This window comes from Colius striatus, chromosome 16 (genome assembly GCF_028858725.1).
Source record: "Colius striatus isolate bColStr4 chromosome 16, bColStr4.1.hap1, whole genome shotgun sequence".
NCBI classification, from domain to species: domain Eukaryota; kingdom Metazoa; phylum Chordata; class Aves; order Coliiformes; family Coliidae; genus Colius; species Colius striatus.
In genome coordinates this window covers 2470609-2490359 of record NC_084774.1, presented here as the reverse complement: position 1 = coordinate 2490359, position 19751 = coordinate 2470609, and the positions used below count along the sequence as shown (strand labels likewise).

General features: G+C 48.3%; 1 protein-coding gene across 2 annotated transcripts in view; it reads left to right on the top strand.

Annotated features, from left to right (window-relative positions):
- MMP24 (matrix metallopeptidase 24) overlaps window positions 1-19503 on the top strand; it is a 51570-nt gene extending 32067 nt beyond the window's left edge. For both annotated transcript variants that reach the window (XM_062008769.1, XM_062008768.1), the window contains 4 exons: window positions 12522-12736; window positions 13874-14012; window positions 15696-15962; window positions 17131-19503. In XM_062008769.1, coding sequence (XP_061864753.1) covers window positions 12522-12736; window positions 13874-14012; window positions 15696-15962; window positions 17131-17468 — 959 coding nt within the window. In that variant the 3' untranslated portion in view covers window positions 17469-19503. The remainder of the gene's footprint in view (window positions 1-12521; window positions 12737-13873; window positions 14013-15695; window positions 15963-17130) is intronic.
- The last annotated feature ends 248 nt before the right edge of the window (window positions 19504-19751 follow it).

The window sequence follows — 19751 nt, the reverse complement described above, 5'->3', positions numbered from 1 at the left end:
TCAAGTGCTCTTGGTTTGTGCCTTGCCAAACAGAGCAGAGAAGCTGCAGAATTGAAGGCTCAATCATTTTATTGGCACGGAGAGACTCTTACATCTGTCCTTGTAGGCTGTGTCTTCATCCCTCACAGTGCATTGCCTGAGTCACCTCCCATGCCTTCATGGAGTAGAACATCCAGGGACTACACTAGATGGAGGAGATGAGAGTCCCAGATCCAGGGGACTGAAGAGGAGTGTATGCCTGTAACATAGAAGTGAAGGTACCCCTACTCACTCTCCTACCAGCTTCTGGACCAGCTCCTCAGGCCTTTCTGTCAGAAGCATGTCTCTTCTTTACTCCTCCTTCCTTCTCCCTCCTGCCATTGGGATCCCTCCCAGCCTTTCCCTGCAGGATGGTACTACCTGTGCTCACCTCTTCCTGCAGACATGGAGTCAGGAGTCCAGCAAAGACAAGCAGGTTGAGGAGCCTGTGGTAGAGATGTGGCTGTCCCAGGTACTTCCTGTGCTACATTGGCCTTGCCACCTGCCTTCAGGTGCCTTACAGATCTACTCTAGGCTATAGTGGTCCAGTGGCACAGCACCAGAAGACCCAGAAGGGGAACAAAGCTCCCTTCCCACCATGTACACTTGCTGATTAGCAGACTGGCAGCACTCAGATGAGGAAGCAGTGCTATCAGCAGCCTGTTTTATTGACCATTTGCTGTAAGCTCTCTACAAAAGAGTCTCAGTATCCTTTCAGTCCAGACAGCTGCCTGTTTTACCTGGTCTGAAGGTGCTCGTGGTCATGAGTAATCTCATGGGCTAGGAGCCTCCTGCCCCTTCTGTGACAGTATCTACAAGACTTTCAGGACTAAAACTCTCTCCATGAGCTGAATCTGTCACTGTGACCTCCTGTGCAATAGCATAGCAAAGCATTTGCTTCTTGCTTTATGCTCAGGATTGCATCAGGCTGTGGCTGTGTTCTAACTTGGCTGTGTACTAACTTGGCCATGCCTTTCTTTCCACAGGGAACGATCTCTTTCTGGTTGCAGTCCATGAGCTGGGACATGCGCTGGGTCTGGAGCACTCCAATGATCCCAGTGCTATCATGGCTCCTTTCTACCAGTACATGGAAACACACAACTTCAAACTGCCCCAGGATGACCTCCAAGGAATTCAGAAAATCTATGGTGAGCAACAATATCCACACATCAGTCTGCACTGAGCTCGAATCTAGTGCCAGTTCTACAGCCATACACAAATAGCCCCTAAGTGCTTGCAGTTGGCAGGATGGGTTTCCTGCCATAGCTGAATGGCCTTGTAAAGCCACCCACAAGCAAGTATCAGGTGACTTTCCCAGTACAGTATCTTTGTACAAGCCAGGATATCCAAACCTCACTGCTGCACTGTCTCTCACTGTGTCCCTAATGTCAAGGAGCATTAGAAAGGCAATTGCTGTACCGAGGGTTTGTCTGTTAGGAACAGCCAATGCAAACAGAGGGAAAGAACACAGAACATCAAGGAAGGGTAAAAAGTATTTATGCATTCATTTTCTTTCTGCATTTACAGAAGACAGGGGAAAAAAAAAAGTCTGGATCTGCTTAGGGAACACTTCTTTTAATCTCCAGTGTTGTACATGTGCCACCAGAATGAGCCCGAGGAAAAGAGAAAAGGAGGCAGAAAAGAAGAGAGGGAGAAAAAAACCAAGGGGCTGGAGATGATGTGGTACCATGTGATGGATACCAGGGTATGAGGACAAGGACTTGAGAGAATTATTGGCTGAAAGAGCCTCTAGGAGCAGAGGGAAATGCAGATTTTGGGAGCCACAGTCAAGGGAGGCTGAGCTAGAAGATACCAATGGTACAGACTGTGGCAGCACAGGGAAAATGGGTTTTGTCAAACCTTGATTCCATTCTTGAGGAAAGTATAAGTTTGACAGAGAGGCTGGTTAATAGATGTAGCATAGAGTAACTGTGCTGTGTAGCTGTGTGAGCTTTGCAACATCAAATATTAGCTCCCAGTACCAAAAAGGCAGATATTATAGGAATTAGACCTGAAAAAACCCTTATGCTTGTCAGTGGGAAAGCTGGTGTTTCTAAGGGACTGCTGCTGGGATCAGTGACACACCTGGCACTACTCAACATTTGCATCAGTAGTCTGCCAGGAAATTTGAAACTGCTTCTAACAGAACTTGTGCCAAGACCTGTGGGACTCTCCAGCAGCACAGCAAGACTTTAGAGGTCTGTGTCAGTTGTTTGAATCTGGGTTGGGTTGGGTTGGGGTTTGGGGGTTGGGCCAGCTTGGGGGTTTTTCTAATGACTGGAATGAGATTCATTTGTTCAAATGTGTATGCCTAAAGCAGAGAAATCTCTTTATGGGCTAGTTTCTCTCTCTCCTACCCTGGCAATGGGAAGAAGCAGGCATTTCCAAAGTGCAGCTCATCCTCAGTTCAAGTAAGGTCCAGCACTTGAAGTACACCCAGGGGGAACTGGCTTTCCCATTAGTGCAGCTGGAGATTTCTTTCTACTGTTTATTACCAGGATGAAGTTGCATGGCAGACATCCTCTGGTACCATGTAATTATGCACACTGTTACATACATATTCAGATACTTGGGATAACAGAGACTCTGGATGGTTTTGAAATCAAGTGTTGGGGTAGCAAGCATTAAACTTTCATTAAATAATATACCTAAGTTTTCATGTTTGAAAGCTGCTAAGGTGTCATCACACTGTTTCTGTTTGGAAGTGGTGTTGAGTTCCTGGGCCCTTTGACCAGAAATTAAACAGAGTCTTCATTTTTTGCTGACAGTGAAAGTGCATCAAGAACAAATTACTAGCTTCTCTGTTTTCAGATCCCTTTTTGGAAAGGGAGCAGATAAGGAATTGACAGACATTTTCCTCATGTTTGTGGGTCAAACCTACCTCAGCTGTGTCTGAGCTGGGGGCCAGCACTTCCCAGCACAGCTTGGACAGGGACCTGATGCCCAGGGCTGAGCTGAAATGGGGCTCCCAGGCCCATGAGTAGGAGTGGAGGCACCAGATGATGCTGGTAAGGGCCATTAAGACCTATTAGGGCCCTGCCAATTTGTGAGAGCGCTGCACAGCATCTTGTGCACAGCTGTGAGAGAGCAGAGAGCTCCTGCAGCGCTGCCTACAGCAGCAGCACCAAAGACATCAGACTTTGGCCTCTTGCTTTGTTAGGGATCTCTGTCTGCAGTATAATATGCTGAACAGTTTTACTCAGCCTGAAAAATGCAGTATGAATGAATTACTGCCCAGTGCAGGCAGTAATTAGGAATTAGTTTGTTGACTGTAGTGGAATCACACAAGGCTCTTCTCTGAGGCCTTTGAACTGGAGTGGGTTGGGGATGGGGATGGTGGTTGATGGCCAGCTGGTAACTAATCCAGTCTGGGGAAGGAGCAGCTTCTGCTTTGGCTCCCCAGGTAGAGATTTTGGACCATAGAACAGGATTACAGTCCAAAACCTAAAATTTAACTTAAAACTAGGTTTTACTGTCATGGTTGACAAAGAAAAGCTGGAAAATGCAAGTTATGTTTCTGCTTGGAGCTGGAGATATGAGAACAAATCTTTTCATCTCAGAGTCCTACAACTGAGACAGGACTGCTGAAATGTCTTTATTGTGGCTTTAGCAGGAACATTCAACTAGTGTGGTTTATTTCCACAGCACAGATCTTCTTTGTTGTGTCTTGGGAATGTCAAAAGCTCATCTACCAGCCCAGCTGTCCAAAAATCAAAACCTCCTGCTCTCTTGCTGCTTTGACATTCTCTACAGTGCACCAGCATACACTCAGTACATATTATTTAGGAAGTTACCATGCAAAATAAATCACAGAGCCAGAGCCACTGCTTCACCTGTGGCACCCTTTATCAAAACCAAATTCAGTTAAAACCTCAAATTTTCATTCCACTGAAGTTGGTAGAACAAAGAGCAGAGACTTTACTGAAGCCACTGTCTCCTTCTTTTGAGAATGATGTCTTTCAGATGTGTTTTTATGTTGTGTCTGTGTTTGGCCATTAGAAGTGAAATGTGCTTAAATCTGTCACACTGTGATTTGTTGAATTACTAAGTTATTTTCTGCTGGATTTAGTTCAAAACTCACCTAAATAGAGGATGTGAACTCTTGTTTATGCTTCTCACTGGCTCGTCAATGTTTACAATGGTTGTGTGACAGAGCAGCCTGTAAGACAGGGCAGCAGAGTTTGCATTGTCTGATGGGTGCTGCTTTTACCATGTTCCTTGGCAAAATGAGAGAAATATCATGACTGTTTGTTGCATGTCTCTTTCAGAAGGGTATCTCCCACTGTACTTATGTGCACATGTCACAAGTGAAATGCCCAGGAAGGAAATAAACTGGCAATAGTGCTGTAACGTAGGTCCCCTGGATATCCTCTGAAGCTGGCTGCCTCTCTTAGTTGTGCTGGTGTTGAAGTCACAGCTGCATGCAGCTACAGTGCAGATGGAGAGAAGAGACATACTCAGCCATGGCCTTGTCACACAGCCTGAACTGATCATCCTTCAGCACCAGTCTGTTCTTCATGTGCTGCTCTAAGTACACTTTTGCAGTAGGCTCTGATGTGGCTTCTCATGGCAGGAGTCACTCTTCTGGAACTGTGCCTGGGGAGCAGAGGAGTTGACATGATGTGCAGGAGAAACTCATGTCCCCGTGGATGCTTAGAGCATGTAATCTAGGCCATTACCATCGAGGCCCTTTCGAAGCCTAAGGTCACAGAGGAAAGATCTCCTAATCACTCAGATAGACCAAAAAATAAAGCCTGGAGATGACTTCAAGGATCCAGGTTGTCCCAGATCTTGCTGAGGACAAGTCAGCCTCACACATCTTTTCTGCAGCTCGAAAGAAGAGCTGCCAGTTAGTGCATCCCATGAGGGCTGAGGTCCAGGGTGGTCATAAAACCCCACCAGCCCCTGGCCAAGGAACTGTACACCACCAGCTCTGACATCCAGGAAGAGGGGATCAGCAGGGTACTGTGTCCATGAGGAAACAGCACCTTCTGCCAGCCTCATTCCTCCTGTGCAGCAAGAATGGGTGTTGTGTCCTCCCTCACCTTTTCCCAATGGCAGCCCACCGAGCCATCCCAAATGCCTGTAACTTACATGTATGTGTGAGATGGCTTGTGATGAACCAGCAGAAAGACCTGATGCAAAATGCAACATGTGGTAACACTGCATTGTGAGCAGAGCCATCAGAGCAAGCTTTGCTTTCGTGCAGGACTTGGAAACATTAGGCATAGGAGTGTTTTGTGATTATGTCCTCTTGAGTGTGGGATGAGAGCAGAGTAACATGCAAGACCTTATCTGTAGAAGATGCAAGATCTGAGTCTTACTTTTTGGATTCATGCCTCGTGGTGCTGTGCTTGTAGGAGAGCAGAGGAAGGAAAATGTGTAGCAGTAAGTGAGCTGGAGGGATCTGCCCTGGCCAGGTCTGGCATGCTGCAGACACACCAGACTCCCTTTCTACGTTGCATCCCTTCATTTGCACCTTTCCTCCTGTCCAAACTCCCTGTTGGATCCATCAGGAAACACCAGTCTCCACCTCTGGTGCATCCACCAAATCTTACTTGGCATTATCCCATTCATCTGAAAACCAGGCAGGGAGTGACCACCTGGGTGCCCAGAGCTGTCCTTGGGGTCCAGCCACAGCCCAGGGACTCACCCGTGCCCACGTCAGCCCTGGAGCTGCACACGTGGCTGTGAGAGGAGGGAGCTGATCACACTGCTCAGCTGTCTGCTGATGAAGGGGGAGCAGAGCAGGAGCCCACCTCTCTTGGAAAGTTTCTCAGGTGATGGAGCAACGCTGCTTTATGTTGTGGCTGGGCATGAAATCCTTCTTTCATCCTACAGATCTTTCAGAGCATCAAACAGAGAATGTTCTGTTTTGCTGTGGAGCAGAAGTCAGGCTTCTTAAAGTTTTTTTCCAGAAGGGACCTGGACTGTGAGCACCACAGCTGCAGTGTCTTGCAGAGCCCCAAACTCTCAGCATTTGCTGCCTAAGCCAGGGAATTTTGGAGCCAGTTTTCTTGCACCCAAAGCAGAGAACTGAACCACAAGTTGAATTGCCTCATCACAGAGCCCAGGAGAGCGTTTCCTTGGGCTTAGAGCGAGGATTTCAGCCATGGATGCTTGTCTTCCAGATGAATGCTCTGTCACCTGGGTGCCAGCTGGTCACTTGGAGGAAGACATCTGTATGAGAAGCACTCGAGAAACATTTCCAGCCCTCTCAGTGATGATCACAAGGGCCTCGACTGCCCAGCCTCTGAGTACACTGTGGTGCTGGGACTTATTCTGCAGCCTGTGGTGCACTGTGGCAAGGATATCCAAACTGAAACAACTATCTCACTGCACTGCTGAAGTCTAACCCCAGAAGTGCAAAGAGGTCTGTGGACAGGTTTACCAAGCAAGCAAGCAAGGGAAATGAGTCCTTCCTGAGCTCTGAGCTTTTGTGAATGGACTGTCTCTGAGATGACAGCTTGTTGGCAACTAGCACATTTAAATAGAAACAAGAACCTTTCCCCACTGCCCTGGAGTCAGCAGAGCAGCAAGGTGGGTTCCTCCCACTCTCCCTGGCTCATTTGGATCAGACATTTTGATCTGACATGGAGGAGCTTTTCCTGTGCACCTGGAGAGCTGGTACAGTCCTGCAGAAACGTGCAGGCAGCCCAGATGTGTACAGTGGAAAAAACCCCTGTGTGTTATTTGGAAGTGTAACTGCCTGACATCCAGTTGATGATAGTTTTATCCTTGGAGTGAATATTAAGAAGATAAAGACAGGCCTTTGTTTGCAGGTCAGTCATTATCTCCCCTGGTCTGAAACAAAGGCTGTGCTCTGCACTGGCAGGCCGGGAGAGCCTCCTGTCTTGCACAGAGCTGATGGATGCTGAGCCACACACGATGCTGAGCCTCCAGGCAGGTGTTTTGCAGTTGAGGGGAACACTCTGTCAATAGCCAGGAGGACAGTACCATTCTATTTTGTCCTCAACTATCGACACAGTGGCTCCTAAACGCCTCCTCTCTCTGTGTTATCTTCACAGGTCACCTTGGTATTCAGATGGTCTGCGACAGAGGAAGCATGAAGGGAGGAGGCTAAGTGCCAGTGGCGGGAGTCACACTCTGAAGGTGATCTGCTGTGACCCAAAAGCTTTCTGACATTCTTTGCCTTGGTGGTGATAGAGAGGAAGAGAGTCTTCTTCTCCACACAGTCTGTGTAAAGTCCCATCAAGTTGCTGCCCTCTAGAACACAGGGTCTCCAGCTCTAGGTGGTTTCTTACCAGCTTCCCATGTGGAAGTGGCTGCAGGTTCATCCCTGGGGTGGGTTTGACTCTGCTGCTGGCATCATGTGCAGTAAGTAGGTGACAGTTCAGGCCCAACTGCAGACCCATGCAGTAGCCTCTATCACTTCATTTTTCTTTCAATGAGATTTGTTCTGACTGATTCTCTGAAGTTGCTTGGAAAGGTAGTGATGGAGGCTGTGAACTGTGTGTGATACTGTGCCTGGTTAGTTGTACCAGTGGTAGGTGTAGTCAGTTCCTGTAATAAATACCAAGGTGCCAGCTTCTCCTGAGTAACATCCTGTTCACATGGTCCTCTCTGCTGTTCTTGCCTGCCTTTAGCTGTCTGTGTTGGAGGCAGGTTACTGCGATGAGATGCTGGAAAGAGTAATGACTGGCAAACTATATAGGGTGTATTAATTCTGCTTTCATGCCTGGTTGTGCTCTCAAGTGTCTCAGGTCTTACAAGATAACATCTTTCTTCAGCAATGAATGGGCTGTGCTTCTGCTTTCCACCCCCCCAGCTGTAGACACATGGACCTGGAGGTTTTATGTGTGCTCTTTGTCTGTGTCTAACTGTAGGATTAACTTCTGCCTTTAGCTCTAAGTCCAGCCTCACTCAGTGACCAAGACAGCAACTAAAACCAAAAATGTAATCTGTAAAACCACAAGAGGAGACAGAACTTCAGTCAGGGGAAGGGCCCAGAATGCTCATAAACAAGAAGAGAAGCAACAGATAGCAAGGAAAACCCATAACTGGCAGCGAAAAACAGTAAGAGGAATGTTTTAATGACAAAGTCTGCATCCAAGCAAGTTGCAGGACCACCTGCAAAACATGTGGGAAGTCTTGTCAGTGCTGGATACCTCCTTCAGAGCAACGTGCAGGAGCTGGTTTGGCAATTGCAGGCAGTGGGTTCACATTTGTCATCTCTTTCCACTGCTCTAGCAAATGTTTCAGTTAATGCAGATCTCTGGTTCTCTCAGATCACTGCTGATTTGCACCATGTAGATTGCAGTGTCTACCACTGCTTCTGCCTTGCAGCTTTGCTGCAGTGGCACCTTAAGGATAAGGAAAACTTCTGCATCGCCCCCTGGGTCGTAGGTGCTATTTTAACTTCTCTCTACAGAAGACAGTGACACATTTTGGGCTTCTAAGTGGAACCTGAGAGAGCTGAATGACTGCTGTCTAGCAGGAGGGACAGAGCAGGCTGTAACCTGGTCCTTACTTGTGAAGAGAGAGTGAATCCTTAGTAACTCAAACAATACATGAGATGTTACATTTCTAGCATCTGGCCACAGTCCCTGTTCTGTACCTCACTGTCAAATGCGGTGGTTTTGTGACCCATCAGATACATTCATCATGATTTTGTTTAGATATTGCTCCTCTCTCACCCTTTTTTGCTTTAAATGAGAGAGAAAAATGAATGCCACATCCTTATCTTACTGCTCATGGTCACCTCTGTAAAACTCTATTCCTGCTCTTTTCTGCTCTCAAACTGTGGAGGTTTTGGCTCGTTATTCCTGGAATTCCAGAACTGCTCTTGGATTTAAGTATCTCTGTGCAATTGCTGTGTCTGAGAAGCAGAACCACCTCGACTTGGCAACCTACCTTTCACACTCTGTCTTTCCAGGGAGCAGTTTGGATGCATAGCACACAGTGGCTCCTATGACTGGCCTCCCAGGCAGCTCCCTCTGCCAGCAGCTGTGCCTCTCTGCACTGCAGCCTGCTGCACATCTCACCCTGTTTAAAGGCAGCAGTGCCCCTTGCAGTCCTGCTTACAGACACGTGAATTTGCCTCTAGCTGCCTCATAACCCAGGGACCTGTCTTGTGCTGGGACTGGTGGTTGTGTTCTGCAAACTGCCTGATGAAATTGCTCCACTGTAGCAATTAAACTGACCACCATAGATGGCAGCAGAAACGCATCTGTGGTTTGCTCAGTGCATGGCAACATCTGCCCCTGCAAAATGGAGGGAGAGGAAAACTAGAGCTCTGGTGTTTCCATAGCAATGTGCTATAGTTTAGAAAGGTGATCCCTGTGTGAGTCTGTTGGCAGCGGAACCCTGCCATGGAGCTTTGTCAGCCTTATTCACAAAACACAAGCACTCAAAGCCCCGTGGGCAGTAGCACAACAGCATCACACAGAGAGACCTGCAGTGTGCAGAAGAAAGTCACATCTTACTGATTCCTTGCTTAGGTCCTAGTTAAGAGTTACCTTTCCTTAATGCAATTGTTTCCTGTGTTCACCAGGCATGTAAATTGCTGGTTTTCAAACTGAATTTGTTCAGGTACTATAGCTGGCATCCATTTTTGGCAGCCAAGCCAGTGTCCTGCTCCTTTAATCACAAAAGCAAGAGCTGAATCCTGTGCTCCTGTGTCCCATCTGAACAAACCACAACCTCAGCTTGCTTGGTGTAAGATCTGCCTGGAACCTCTTTCCTCATTCCCATCTCTTCCTCTGCAGCATATCCCTCTGTACTCAGTCCTACCTCCATGAGCCAGAAGTCCTAGCTAGTGTGCTGCTCATTGAGGGAGTAGCCTTTGCACAGCCCAGTAAGTTGCCTGTGGCTGTGTTAGCAAACAATGCCTGTGGCTTTCAGGAAGGGTAATTATCCATAGATACAGCAGTGTTTAGGGCTGGTGTTAAGCCAGTGGAGTGCTGAGGACTGGACTCTGTGTGCATTTGGGGAAGGGGGTGGTTGTTGTGGATCAGCTCTAGCTGTGCCCTGGGATGTCTGTTTGCAGCTCCAGTACCCCAGATGTGCTCCAGAGTGCTTTTTCAAGTTTACCTTTGTCCAAAAATAATAAACTTCGGTGTGAATGAAAGCACAGAGATTGCAATTGGCAGAGCAGCCCTTCAAAGGCACACTCCTGAGCTGAGCTGAAGCTCTGCTGATACTGTTAGCCCATCCTGCCTGGCTAACAGGAGGGTCCAACCCTGTTGCTCCGGGCAGGGTCTGGAGACCTTTGCTGCAGACCACTTGGGAAGAATTCACAGATCACTGGCAGTGGCAGTTTGGCAATTTTATTTAGCAAAACTTTGTGGTCTGCAAAGCTACTGGGCATTGCACAGCTACAATGGAGAGGAGTGAGAAATACACAGTGCCAGTGTAACATCCAGAAGAGTGTGGGCAGCAGAACAAGGGAGGTTCTGCTCCCCCTCTGCTCTGCCCTGCTGAGGCCTCATCTGGAGTCCTGTGTCCAGTTCTGGGCTCCCCAGCTCCAGAGGGACAGGGAAGTGCTGGAGAGAGGCCAGTGCAGGGACACCAAGATGATCAGGGGACTGGAGCATCTGCCTTGTGAGGAAAGGCTGTGGGACCTGGGGCTGTTCAGCCTGGAAAAGAGGAGACTGAGGGGGGATCTTATTAACATTTATAAATATGTAAAGGGAGCTTGGGGCAGCACTTTTTTTCTGTTGTATCCAGCAACAGGACAAGGGGTGATGGGCTGAAGCTGGAACACAAACAGTTCCAGTTAAACATAAGGAAAGGCTGTTTCAGTGTTTGAGTGAGGGAGCCCTGGCCCAGGCTGCCCAGGGAGGGTGTGGAGGCTCCTTCCTTGGAGGGCTTCAAGACCCACCTGGACACGTTCCTGTGTGACCTGATGTAGGTGGGAGCTGCTTCTGCAGGGGGTTGGGCTGGATGAGCTCTGCAGGTCCCTTCCAACCCCACCATGCTGTGACTCAATGATTTTTATCCATTTCATGTAGACAGCTTTCCCAGAATAATTACCCACAGGCAATCCTCATCCAAGGGACGTCTCTTATTCGGTGCCTTTTGTTAAAGTTCTGGAATAACACTAAATGAACATAATTGCTAATAAAATGGCACAAGATACCACATTATGAGGATGTCACTTGGAGGAAATACGATTTGAAAAGCTTTAGAAAAGAGCTGTAAGACAAAGTCTTAAGGTCTTAAAACCAACAGAAATTGGAGCAACAGGCAGAAGGAGCTGGTCCATGTGGCTCCTTAAATAGCATTTACAAGTCATCCTCATGGAGGTCTGTAAATGATTCAGTGTTGAGACACTAGAGGTAAGAGAAATAATGCTGAACCTAAAGCTGTACAAACTCACACAATAGGTAAGACACAGACTTTCGTGGTGACAAGGCTTAGCCTTTGGAACAACTGGCTGTGCATTGCAGAGGGATGGCTGTGACTTGAAATCTGGAGACTGTGCTGGATCTGCTCCAGAATCTTTAGGCTCATGGTGGGACTCACAGGTGGAGGTTTCTGTCCTGGTACTGCCATGTAATCCTCTCTCAGTCTCAGAGGATGAGCCTTATCCAGCACAAGTGTTCAACAATACCAGCTGGCATGAGGCACATCAGATGTGATGTTGAACCCTTAAAACAGTGAGACTGCCACAGCAGCTGTGAGAGCCCCCGTTCTGCCCACTGGCTGTGTCTCTCCATAGCCCTTTCAAAAGCTCTGCTTTAGAAAGAGATTGAAACCATAACCCATGCAAGTACACAATCAAATCCCCATTTGATTACATCACATGTAAAACTTGACAAAATCTCTTGCTTCTAGCAGCCTTCTGCTTATTGGCATGTTAACTTCTGGCCTTCTCTGAGAAGCAGCAGCAATCTCTGATCCCTGTTAATGAAACTGTCCTGTAGCAGTTGGTTTAAAAGCAGACCTCTGCTCCAAGTCACTTCATTTTTATAGCTCTTCACATTCTTACAGCCTTGTCACCTCTCAAAGGATCTCCAAGGGGAAGGGTCAAAGAGGAGAGCTGTGCTTGGAGGGGCGTTGTTTGACTGGGAGCTGGTCCTTCTCACAGCTCTTTCTCAGTTCCCATCATGTTCTGAAAGCAAAGACTGGTGATTAATCTGTAGTGAAGTAACTGCTTTCTAGTGCTAAATTCCCTTAGATTGTGGCCCTGGTTTTCACACCCTGACATTTTCCCTGGGTTTGGGTTGGTTTTTCTGTTCTTTCATACTCTGTTAAACACTGTTCAAAGGTTGTTGCCTTTCAGTTTAGTTGGGAACATGATTGGTGTGGCTCCTCCTTCCTTTAGCTCCAGCCTCCTTGGGATGACCTACCATCTGTTTTGGGACATCATTTGTGTGTGGATCTCATTCTGCCCCCCACTTCTAGGGACTGAGCCCAGCATAAGGAGTATGTCAGTTCCTCCCAGTGCTGTTCATCCAGCCTGTTGCCTGGGAATGCCTAAGAGGGAAGCAGAAAATGCAAAGGTTTCTGCTAATTCATTTTTCTTTTTGTGTTTCTAGGTCCTCCTGTTGAGCCCCTGGAGCCAACCAGGCCTTTACCCACCCTCCCTGTTCGCAGAATTCACTCCACTTCAGAAAGAAAACATGAGAGACATCCAAGGCCTCCAAGTCCTCCTCTGGGTGACAGGCCATCTCTTCCTGGCACGAAACCGAACATCTGTGACGGCAACTTTAACACTGTGGCTCTGTTTAGAGGAGAAATGTTTGTTTTCAAGGTACTGAGAGTTTCTGCTTACCCATGAGTCTGTCTTTAGTTTGATTGCTGGAAAAGATGAAGAGAAGTGTAAGGTAGTGGGATGTGAAATGCCTGTGACATTCCACTAGAAGGAAATGTAAGCAAACTGGCTCTGTAATATTTGGAAGCAATGCCTGATGAGATTCACAAAATGCCCAGGCAGCCTGTGCGCCAAAATGCACTGGCAGAGAACTCAGACACCATCAGGCTCAGAAAGGAGCAACCTGTAAAGCCAGAAAACCATCCCAGTACCTGACCAGGGATGGAGCTGTGTTGCCTCCACAGATGGCATGTATCAAACCCTGCCCTTCAGCCGACCTGAAGGGTAGCTGTCACTCAGCCTACCTGAAGCTCTTGGAGCACAGGCATTGACCTTGCTGGTGGTCTGCAGCCAGAGACTAGGGAGAGGCTTTGCTCAGTAACCCACATTAGAGTGTCTTGATTATAGAAATTCATGGTCCCATTCCCAAAATACCTGGAGCTTTCACTCTGTGGAGTAGGGAAGGTCATTAAATGGACAAACCACATCAGCTGCAGAAGATGCTGGGACTGGAGATAGTTGAAGGCTGGGACAGTTTCCAGGAAAAGTCTCACAGGCTCTGTTCTAGTCTTAATCATCTCTGAGCATCCACTACAGCTTTAAGGAATGCTCTCATATCCAAAGGGATATTTAGTAACTCATTGATGCCTTTGGACACTGTGTCCTTCATTTAGTCACCAGATGACGTTCAGGCTGTGGAGCTCTCCTCGGGTCTTACAGTTGAGCATCAGTTATACCAGGGCATCACCTCGGTGATGAGCCACACAGAGAGGTCAAGCACAGATGAGTTCATAGTGCTTAGAACTGTGGGCTTCCCCCTGCTCCTTTCTTGCTCTCCACCCTTTTTCACAGCACCAGCAACCAACTTCTCACCCACTTGGCTGCCGTCTTCCCTGCCAAATGCTTCCTTCACTGGAGACAGCGTTGGGCTGGGTTGGAGCTGACAACCGAACCAGGAGTTCTGTCTGTCATGGTTCTGGGGCCTAGGCATTAGTAATGCATGATGCTGGATGCCCAGGCTGGGTTTTTCTCTGCAAGCTAGAGATGCTCAGTCTGAAGGAGCTCTGTTGTCCTCAGGACCGCTGGTTCTGGCGCCTGCGCAACAGCCGCGTGCAGGAGGGGTACCCCATGCAGATCGAGCAGTTCTGGAAGGGGCTCCCTGCCAAGATCGACGCTGCCTACGAGCGCTCTGATGGGAAGTTTGTATTCTTCAAAGGTACAGTACATGTCTGGACAAGCATCCCACACCTGCCTCACATCACACCCTTGTGGCGTGGAGGTGGTGAGCAAAGGTCCTTTGCCAGGAAAACACTTCAAGCGGCCACTAATCCTTCAAATGCAGTTTAGTGTGGGCTGAGCTTGCCAGGACAGTACAAAGCTGATACTGATTGGTGACAGGCTGCTTCCATGCAGAGAGGAACCTCCTGAGGTTCAACAAGGACAAGGGCAGAGTCCTGCAGGTGGGGAGGAACAACCCCCTGCACCAGCACAGGCTGGGGGTGACCTGCTGGAGAGCAGCTCTGCAGACACAGACCTGGGAGTGCTGGGTGAGAATAAACTGCCCATGAGCAGCAACGTGGCCTCGTGGGCAAGAAGCCAATGGCAGCCTGGGGGCAGCAAGAAGAGTGTGGGCAGCAGGGCAAGGGAGGTTCTGCTCCCCCTCTGCTCTGCCCTGCTGAGGCCTCATCTGGAGTCCTGTGTCCAGTTCTGGGCTCCCCAGCCCCAGAGGGACAGGGAACTGCTGGAGAGAGGCCAGTGCAGGGCCACCAAGATGATCAGGGCACTGGAACATCTTCCTTGTGAGGAAAAGCTGCGGGACCTGGGGCTGTTCAGCCTGGAGAAGAGGAGACTGAGGGGGGAGCTCATTAATAGTTACAAATATCTCACTGGTGGGTGTCAGGAGGTTGGGACAGCACTTTTTTTCTGTTGTATCCAGCAACAGGACAAGGGGTGATGGGATGAAGCTGGAACACAAACAGTTCCAGTTAAACATAAGGAAAAGCTGTTTCAGTGTTTGAGTGAGGGAGCCCTGGCCCAGGCTGCCCAGGGAGGGGGTGGAGGCTCCTTCCTTGGAGGGCTTCAAGACCCACCTGGACACGTTCCTGTGTGACCTGATGTAGGTGGGAGCTGCTTCTGCAGGGGGTTGGACTGGATGATCTCTAAAGCTCCCTTCCAACCCCTACCATTCTATGATTCTATGTGCTAACAAGAAATAGCTCCTTTTTCCCTGGGCATGTCAGTCTCCTGTCAATCTTGAACGTGTCTCAGCAGGGCATTAGGGTCTCTCCAGGTACAGGGCACTCCCAGGCCACATTTCTGGACAACTGTCTCATAAAGAGATATAATGACCAACCTTATGCTGGGGCTCACTTCAGCTCCTTGCACTGTGATCATGTCTGGACAGGATCAGGTAACTAGAGAGTAAGTTGTAAACAAGGAAAGGTGGCTGGAAAGCATCAGCGTGGCCCTGTACAAAAACACAGTGCCTGGTCTCCTGAATTTCTGTCTGTAGCTTCAGTCCCTCAGCTCAGTAAATTGTATTGGTACTTGAGAAGGCTCAGAGGAGGGCAACAGAAACAATGGAAAAGTATGGGCTGACCTGCAGGGAACCCTCAGCTTGAGGGAGGAATGACAAGGACAGGGTATGAGAGAAGTTTTGGAATCATGATTAGCCTAGAAGAGGTAAATGGAAAAGGATTAACACCTCTCCCAAAACAAGAGCTGAGGAGCAGCAAATGCAATCAGGTGGTTTCAGGTTCAAAATGCAGAGGAGCAGCTTTTTCAGGTAACTCAGTTGAGCCTGGAAGTCCTCAGCACGCTGGGGCTGTGCTACATTCATATCCATTCAACCACTAATTAGGCAAACCTGTTTGTTGTTTGTGTCCTTGTTCATCTCCAGGAGATAAATACTGGGTTTTTAAAGAAGTGACAGCAGAGCCAGGCTACCCACACAGTCTGGTGGAGCTGGGGAGCTGTCTGCCCCGGGAAGGCATCGACACGGCTCTGCGCTGGGAGCCCGTGGGCAAAACCTACTTCTTCAAGGGTGACAGGTACTGGAGGTACAATGAGGACAAAAGAGCAACAGACCCAGGATACCCAAAGCCCATTACTGTGTGGAGAGGAATCCCTCAGGCTCCACAGGGAGCTTTTATCAGCAAAGAAGGCTGTACGTATCTGCTGGGAGTTGGGTTGTTGCATGGGGGGTGTTTTGGGTATTTCCTGAGACAGGAATCAAGTCTCAGAAGCCCTGGGGTGACACAGGCACTGTGAGCACTGGCAGTCTGAGATCCTTCCTGACCTTCACCCCAATCCATGTATTGCCTCAACTGCCAAACCACACAGTGTCAGCTCTAGGGGATGGGAAGGGCACTTTTCCTGGTCTTGCTGCCACAACAGTCCCAACTCGAGTTTTCCTGAGCCCTGACACTGAGGATGCCATAACTTACACTTTCCTCCTGCTTCCTTACCTGTAGCTCTCTCTGTTACAGGCTCCAGCCTGCCCAATGCCCCTGGAAGTCAGCCACACTCTAAGTAGGGCATTGGATCCCCAGAGGCTTCTTCCAGCACATTTCTTTCTCTGATTTGAAGATTTCTTGCTCTTCTTCCAGTTAGGGAAAGAACTAACAGAAGAGGTTGGGCCATTGAGGCAGTGTGAAGATGTGGAGCTGCAGTGTGGGACACAGGCTGCAGGGCTGGGCCAGGCTGGAGGTGTGCAGTGAGACAGCCAAGCTGCAGAGTGGGTGCAGGAGACCAAATACCACTGTTCCCTTCTCCCTTTTTCTTCTCTAATCACTTGAGAATGGTTAGAAAAGGAGTCATCTGGGCTGAGGAGGGGTACTTCAGACAACACAGAGCATAAACCATCAGCCTTTTATCAGCAGCAGAACAAGACAAAGGGCAGATCTGGATTCATTCAGCACCTACCTCCTCAGGCTGGGTGAACAGAAACCTGAAGTATTCTTTCAAGCAGTCACACACAGTCCTTCTGCAGATTATTTTAATTGCTTTGTAATGATGAGCATCTTCACAGATGCTTTAGAAAAACCAGCTCACTGCAGGACACAGAGATGGGTCTTTATTCACAGCTTGTCTTAGCCAAGGGGAATGGTGCTCTGTGGGCAACAGCTGCAGTCAGGAGCCAGGGTTATAGCTTCTCCTTTAAATCCTAGCTCCAAAACCACGTTCACTTCTCAGTGGTTTTGGGATGCCCTGGGTGAATGTGTTTTACTGGCCTAGACAGCTGCCACCTCCAGCCTTTCAGGCTTTCTGCACATCTGCACACAAGCACAGCTGGAGACGGCATTGTGAGAAATGCTCTCTGTTTTGTCTCCTAGTTTATACCTACTTTTACAAAGGAAAGGAGTACTGGAAGTTCGATAACCAGAGGCTGAGTGTGGAGCCAGGCTACCCCAGGTCGATCCTCAAAGACTGGATGGGCTGTAACCAGAAGGATGTTGAGCGGAGCAAAGACAGACGCCTGCCCCACGACGACGTGGATATTATGGTGACAATAAACGATATGCCCAGCACTGTAAATGCAATTGCAGTTGTGATCCCTTGCATTTTGTCTTTGTGTATCCTTGTCTTGGTATACACAATCTTCCAGTTTAAAAACAAAGAGGTGCAGCAGAATGTTGTGTATTACAAAAGACCTGTCCAGGAGTGGGTATGACACAGCTGCTGCACACTTCAGCTCCTTGATCTGAGGACTATGGACACAAAAGAAAAAGGAACAAAAAAAACAAACAAAAACCCATTCAGAAGCCTACCAAACAAAACTACTTCAGTGACCTACAAGTTTTGGACAACCTGGGACCAAAAGAAGCAGGAAAACTGGAAAAGGCACAGGCAGCCTTGCAGCGTGGAGCCTCTTTGCTGCCTCAGTCGTGGTGTGCCATCCTCCACAGGCTCTCTGCTAACATCAGAGTCTTCAAGACAGGCTTCAACTGACCCAGGAAACTTCCTTCAGTTCCCTGCACCAGTGCTCCCTGTTAAACCCAGCATTCTCCAGTGTAGCTAAACCACCTCTGAACAGAACCATTTTTTTAACAGCCGTCTCATAAACGAATCAAGGTCATGGAATCTGTGCACACGATTCAGTGTTGTAAGCAGAAGACATTCTGATGCTGAACCATTCAAAAAAAAATCTTCTTAGTTTATTACAAGGTCCAGGGAATTACCTGGACACAATTTTCCAATAGCTGCTGGTCAGATATTTTGTACATTCATGACTAATCCGCTCAGCACCATGCATGAGGAACCACGAAGCGCTCCACGAGGTGAACGAGTGCCGAGCAGCTCAAGGAGCACCAAAACAGACACCTGGCAACATCAAGCCCTACACTGGGACAGTCTGAAGACAAATTGGGTCTAAAGCAATCAGCCATGGGAATACATGTTTTTCTTTTGGGAGCCATTCATGAAAGAAATATTCAAATGTCACAAACCCTTGTTTTAAGGTCGAACTGACGGTTACAGACGGACTGAGAAACGTGTATAGACGTAGGCTGCACCCTGCCCCTGGGAAGATGCTGGGAAGAGATGAATTGTTGTTGTGTGGCACTTGTAACTAGATTGTGGAATTTGTATGTTGGGTTCTAGGAGAATGGAGACGTTTGTTTGGAGTGAGACCATCCTTGTATTTGATGGAATAGTCAAGACACAGAATTAGGCCTGTTTATAAACTCAGCCCAGTCCCTGTAGATGTTACAAACATTGTATGCCTTTGACATTTGTTTCTTAGTTTTGCTCACTTCTTCACAGGCAAGTATTTGACAAGGCCCAAAGGAAGCATGTCACACAGTAGAATGAGTTCAGCACTAGCCACAGAGACATAAGGACCAGGCAAAGGCCAGGTAAACATCTGAACATTTCACAGGTCTCTTCCCACGCCACCTCCTTCTGCTTCTCTCCTACAGCTGTGGCTGGATTTGGATGGTGTGTCCTAACCACAAACTTAGTCTCTTTTATTTGCTGATATTTCTACCATCTTAAATAAGAGTAGAAGTTTCTTGCAGTGCCATGGAATGGTGAAGCCCAGCCTGTACAAAGTGCCACTCCTGTAAGCACACGAGCTGCTTTGCACACTCACTCCAAGGAGCAGGGGCTGAGCCTCAGCCCTCTGCCTGCAACTGAATTTCATTCAGAGCAATGGAAGTGCAGCACAAAGCACGGTGCAAAGCACAGCTTTAGAGTGTTGGCTAAGAACAAACAAACCCAAGGCTAACAAACATGCTAAAAGATATTCTTTGCCATGCTGAGGAATGAAGCAGCAGAAGGATTGTGAGCGTTCTCAGTTTCTAACTAGTGCTCAAATATTGCCAGGCAAGTAGTGAAGCCCACCAGGACTGCATCACACATGGTCTCCAACTGGATTTTGTCCTTCATAATTGATTTCCATAGCCAAGCTCTTTGTTGTGTTCAAACATAAACCCAGTATTACAAACATATTACAAAGTGAGAAGCTCGTAGATGCAAATCTTTTAGTGAGAAAAAAATGTGATAATGTCTCATGATGGGTGAAGGAGTGCAAAGGACCAAATGAAACGGGAGCTACTGCTCAGCCCCCTGCTGCTCCGTGGCTGTGCTGTGGCAGGACGCACACGAGGAACGCCGCAGCCACCTCGGCTCACCTGTACGCGCCCGTCTCGCCGGGGCTGGGACAGCCCAAACCTTTGAGAAACTTCCAACAGCCATCATTAAAAACAAGTAATTACAACCTAGCCAAAGGTCTGCTGTTGTCTGTGTCCTCCCTGCTGCCCAAAGGTAGAACTTTGGTCTGTTCAGAGCCCAGTACCGGGTAAGGAGCTGCAGAGGCAGCAGCGTGGCTGCCAACAGCCAGCCTTCCTCAGAACTGCTGCTCCAAGGAGCCACAGAACAGCTTGGTGCCTTTTCTGACTGCTTTGCAACTGGCTCCTGGTACAGATGTTACATATTTAAGCTTTCCCAGGGCATG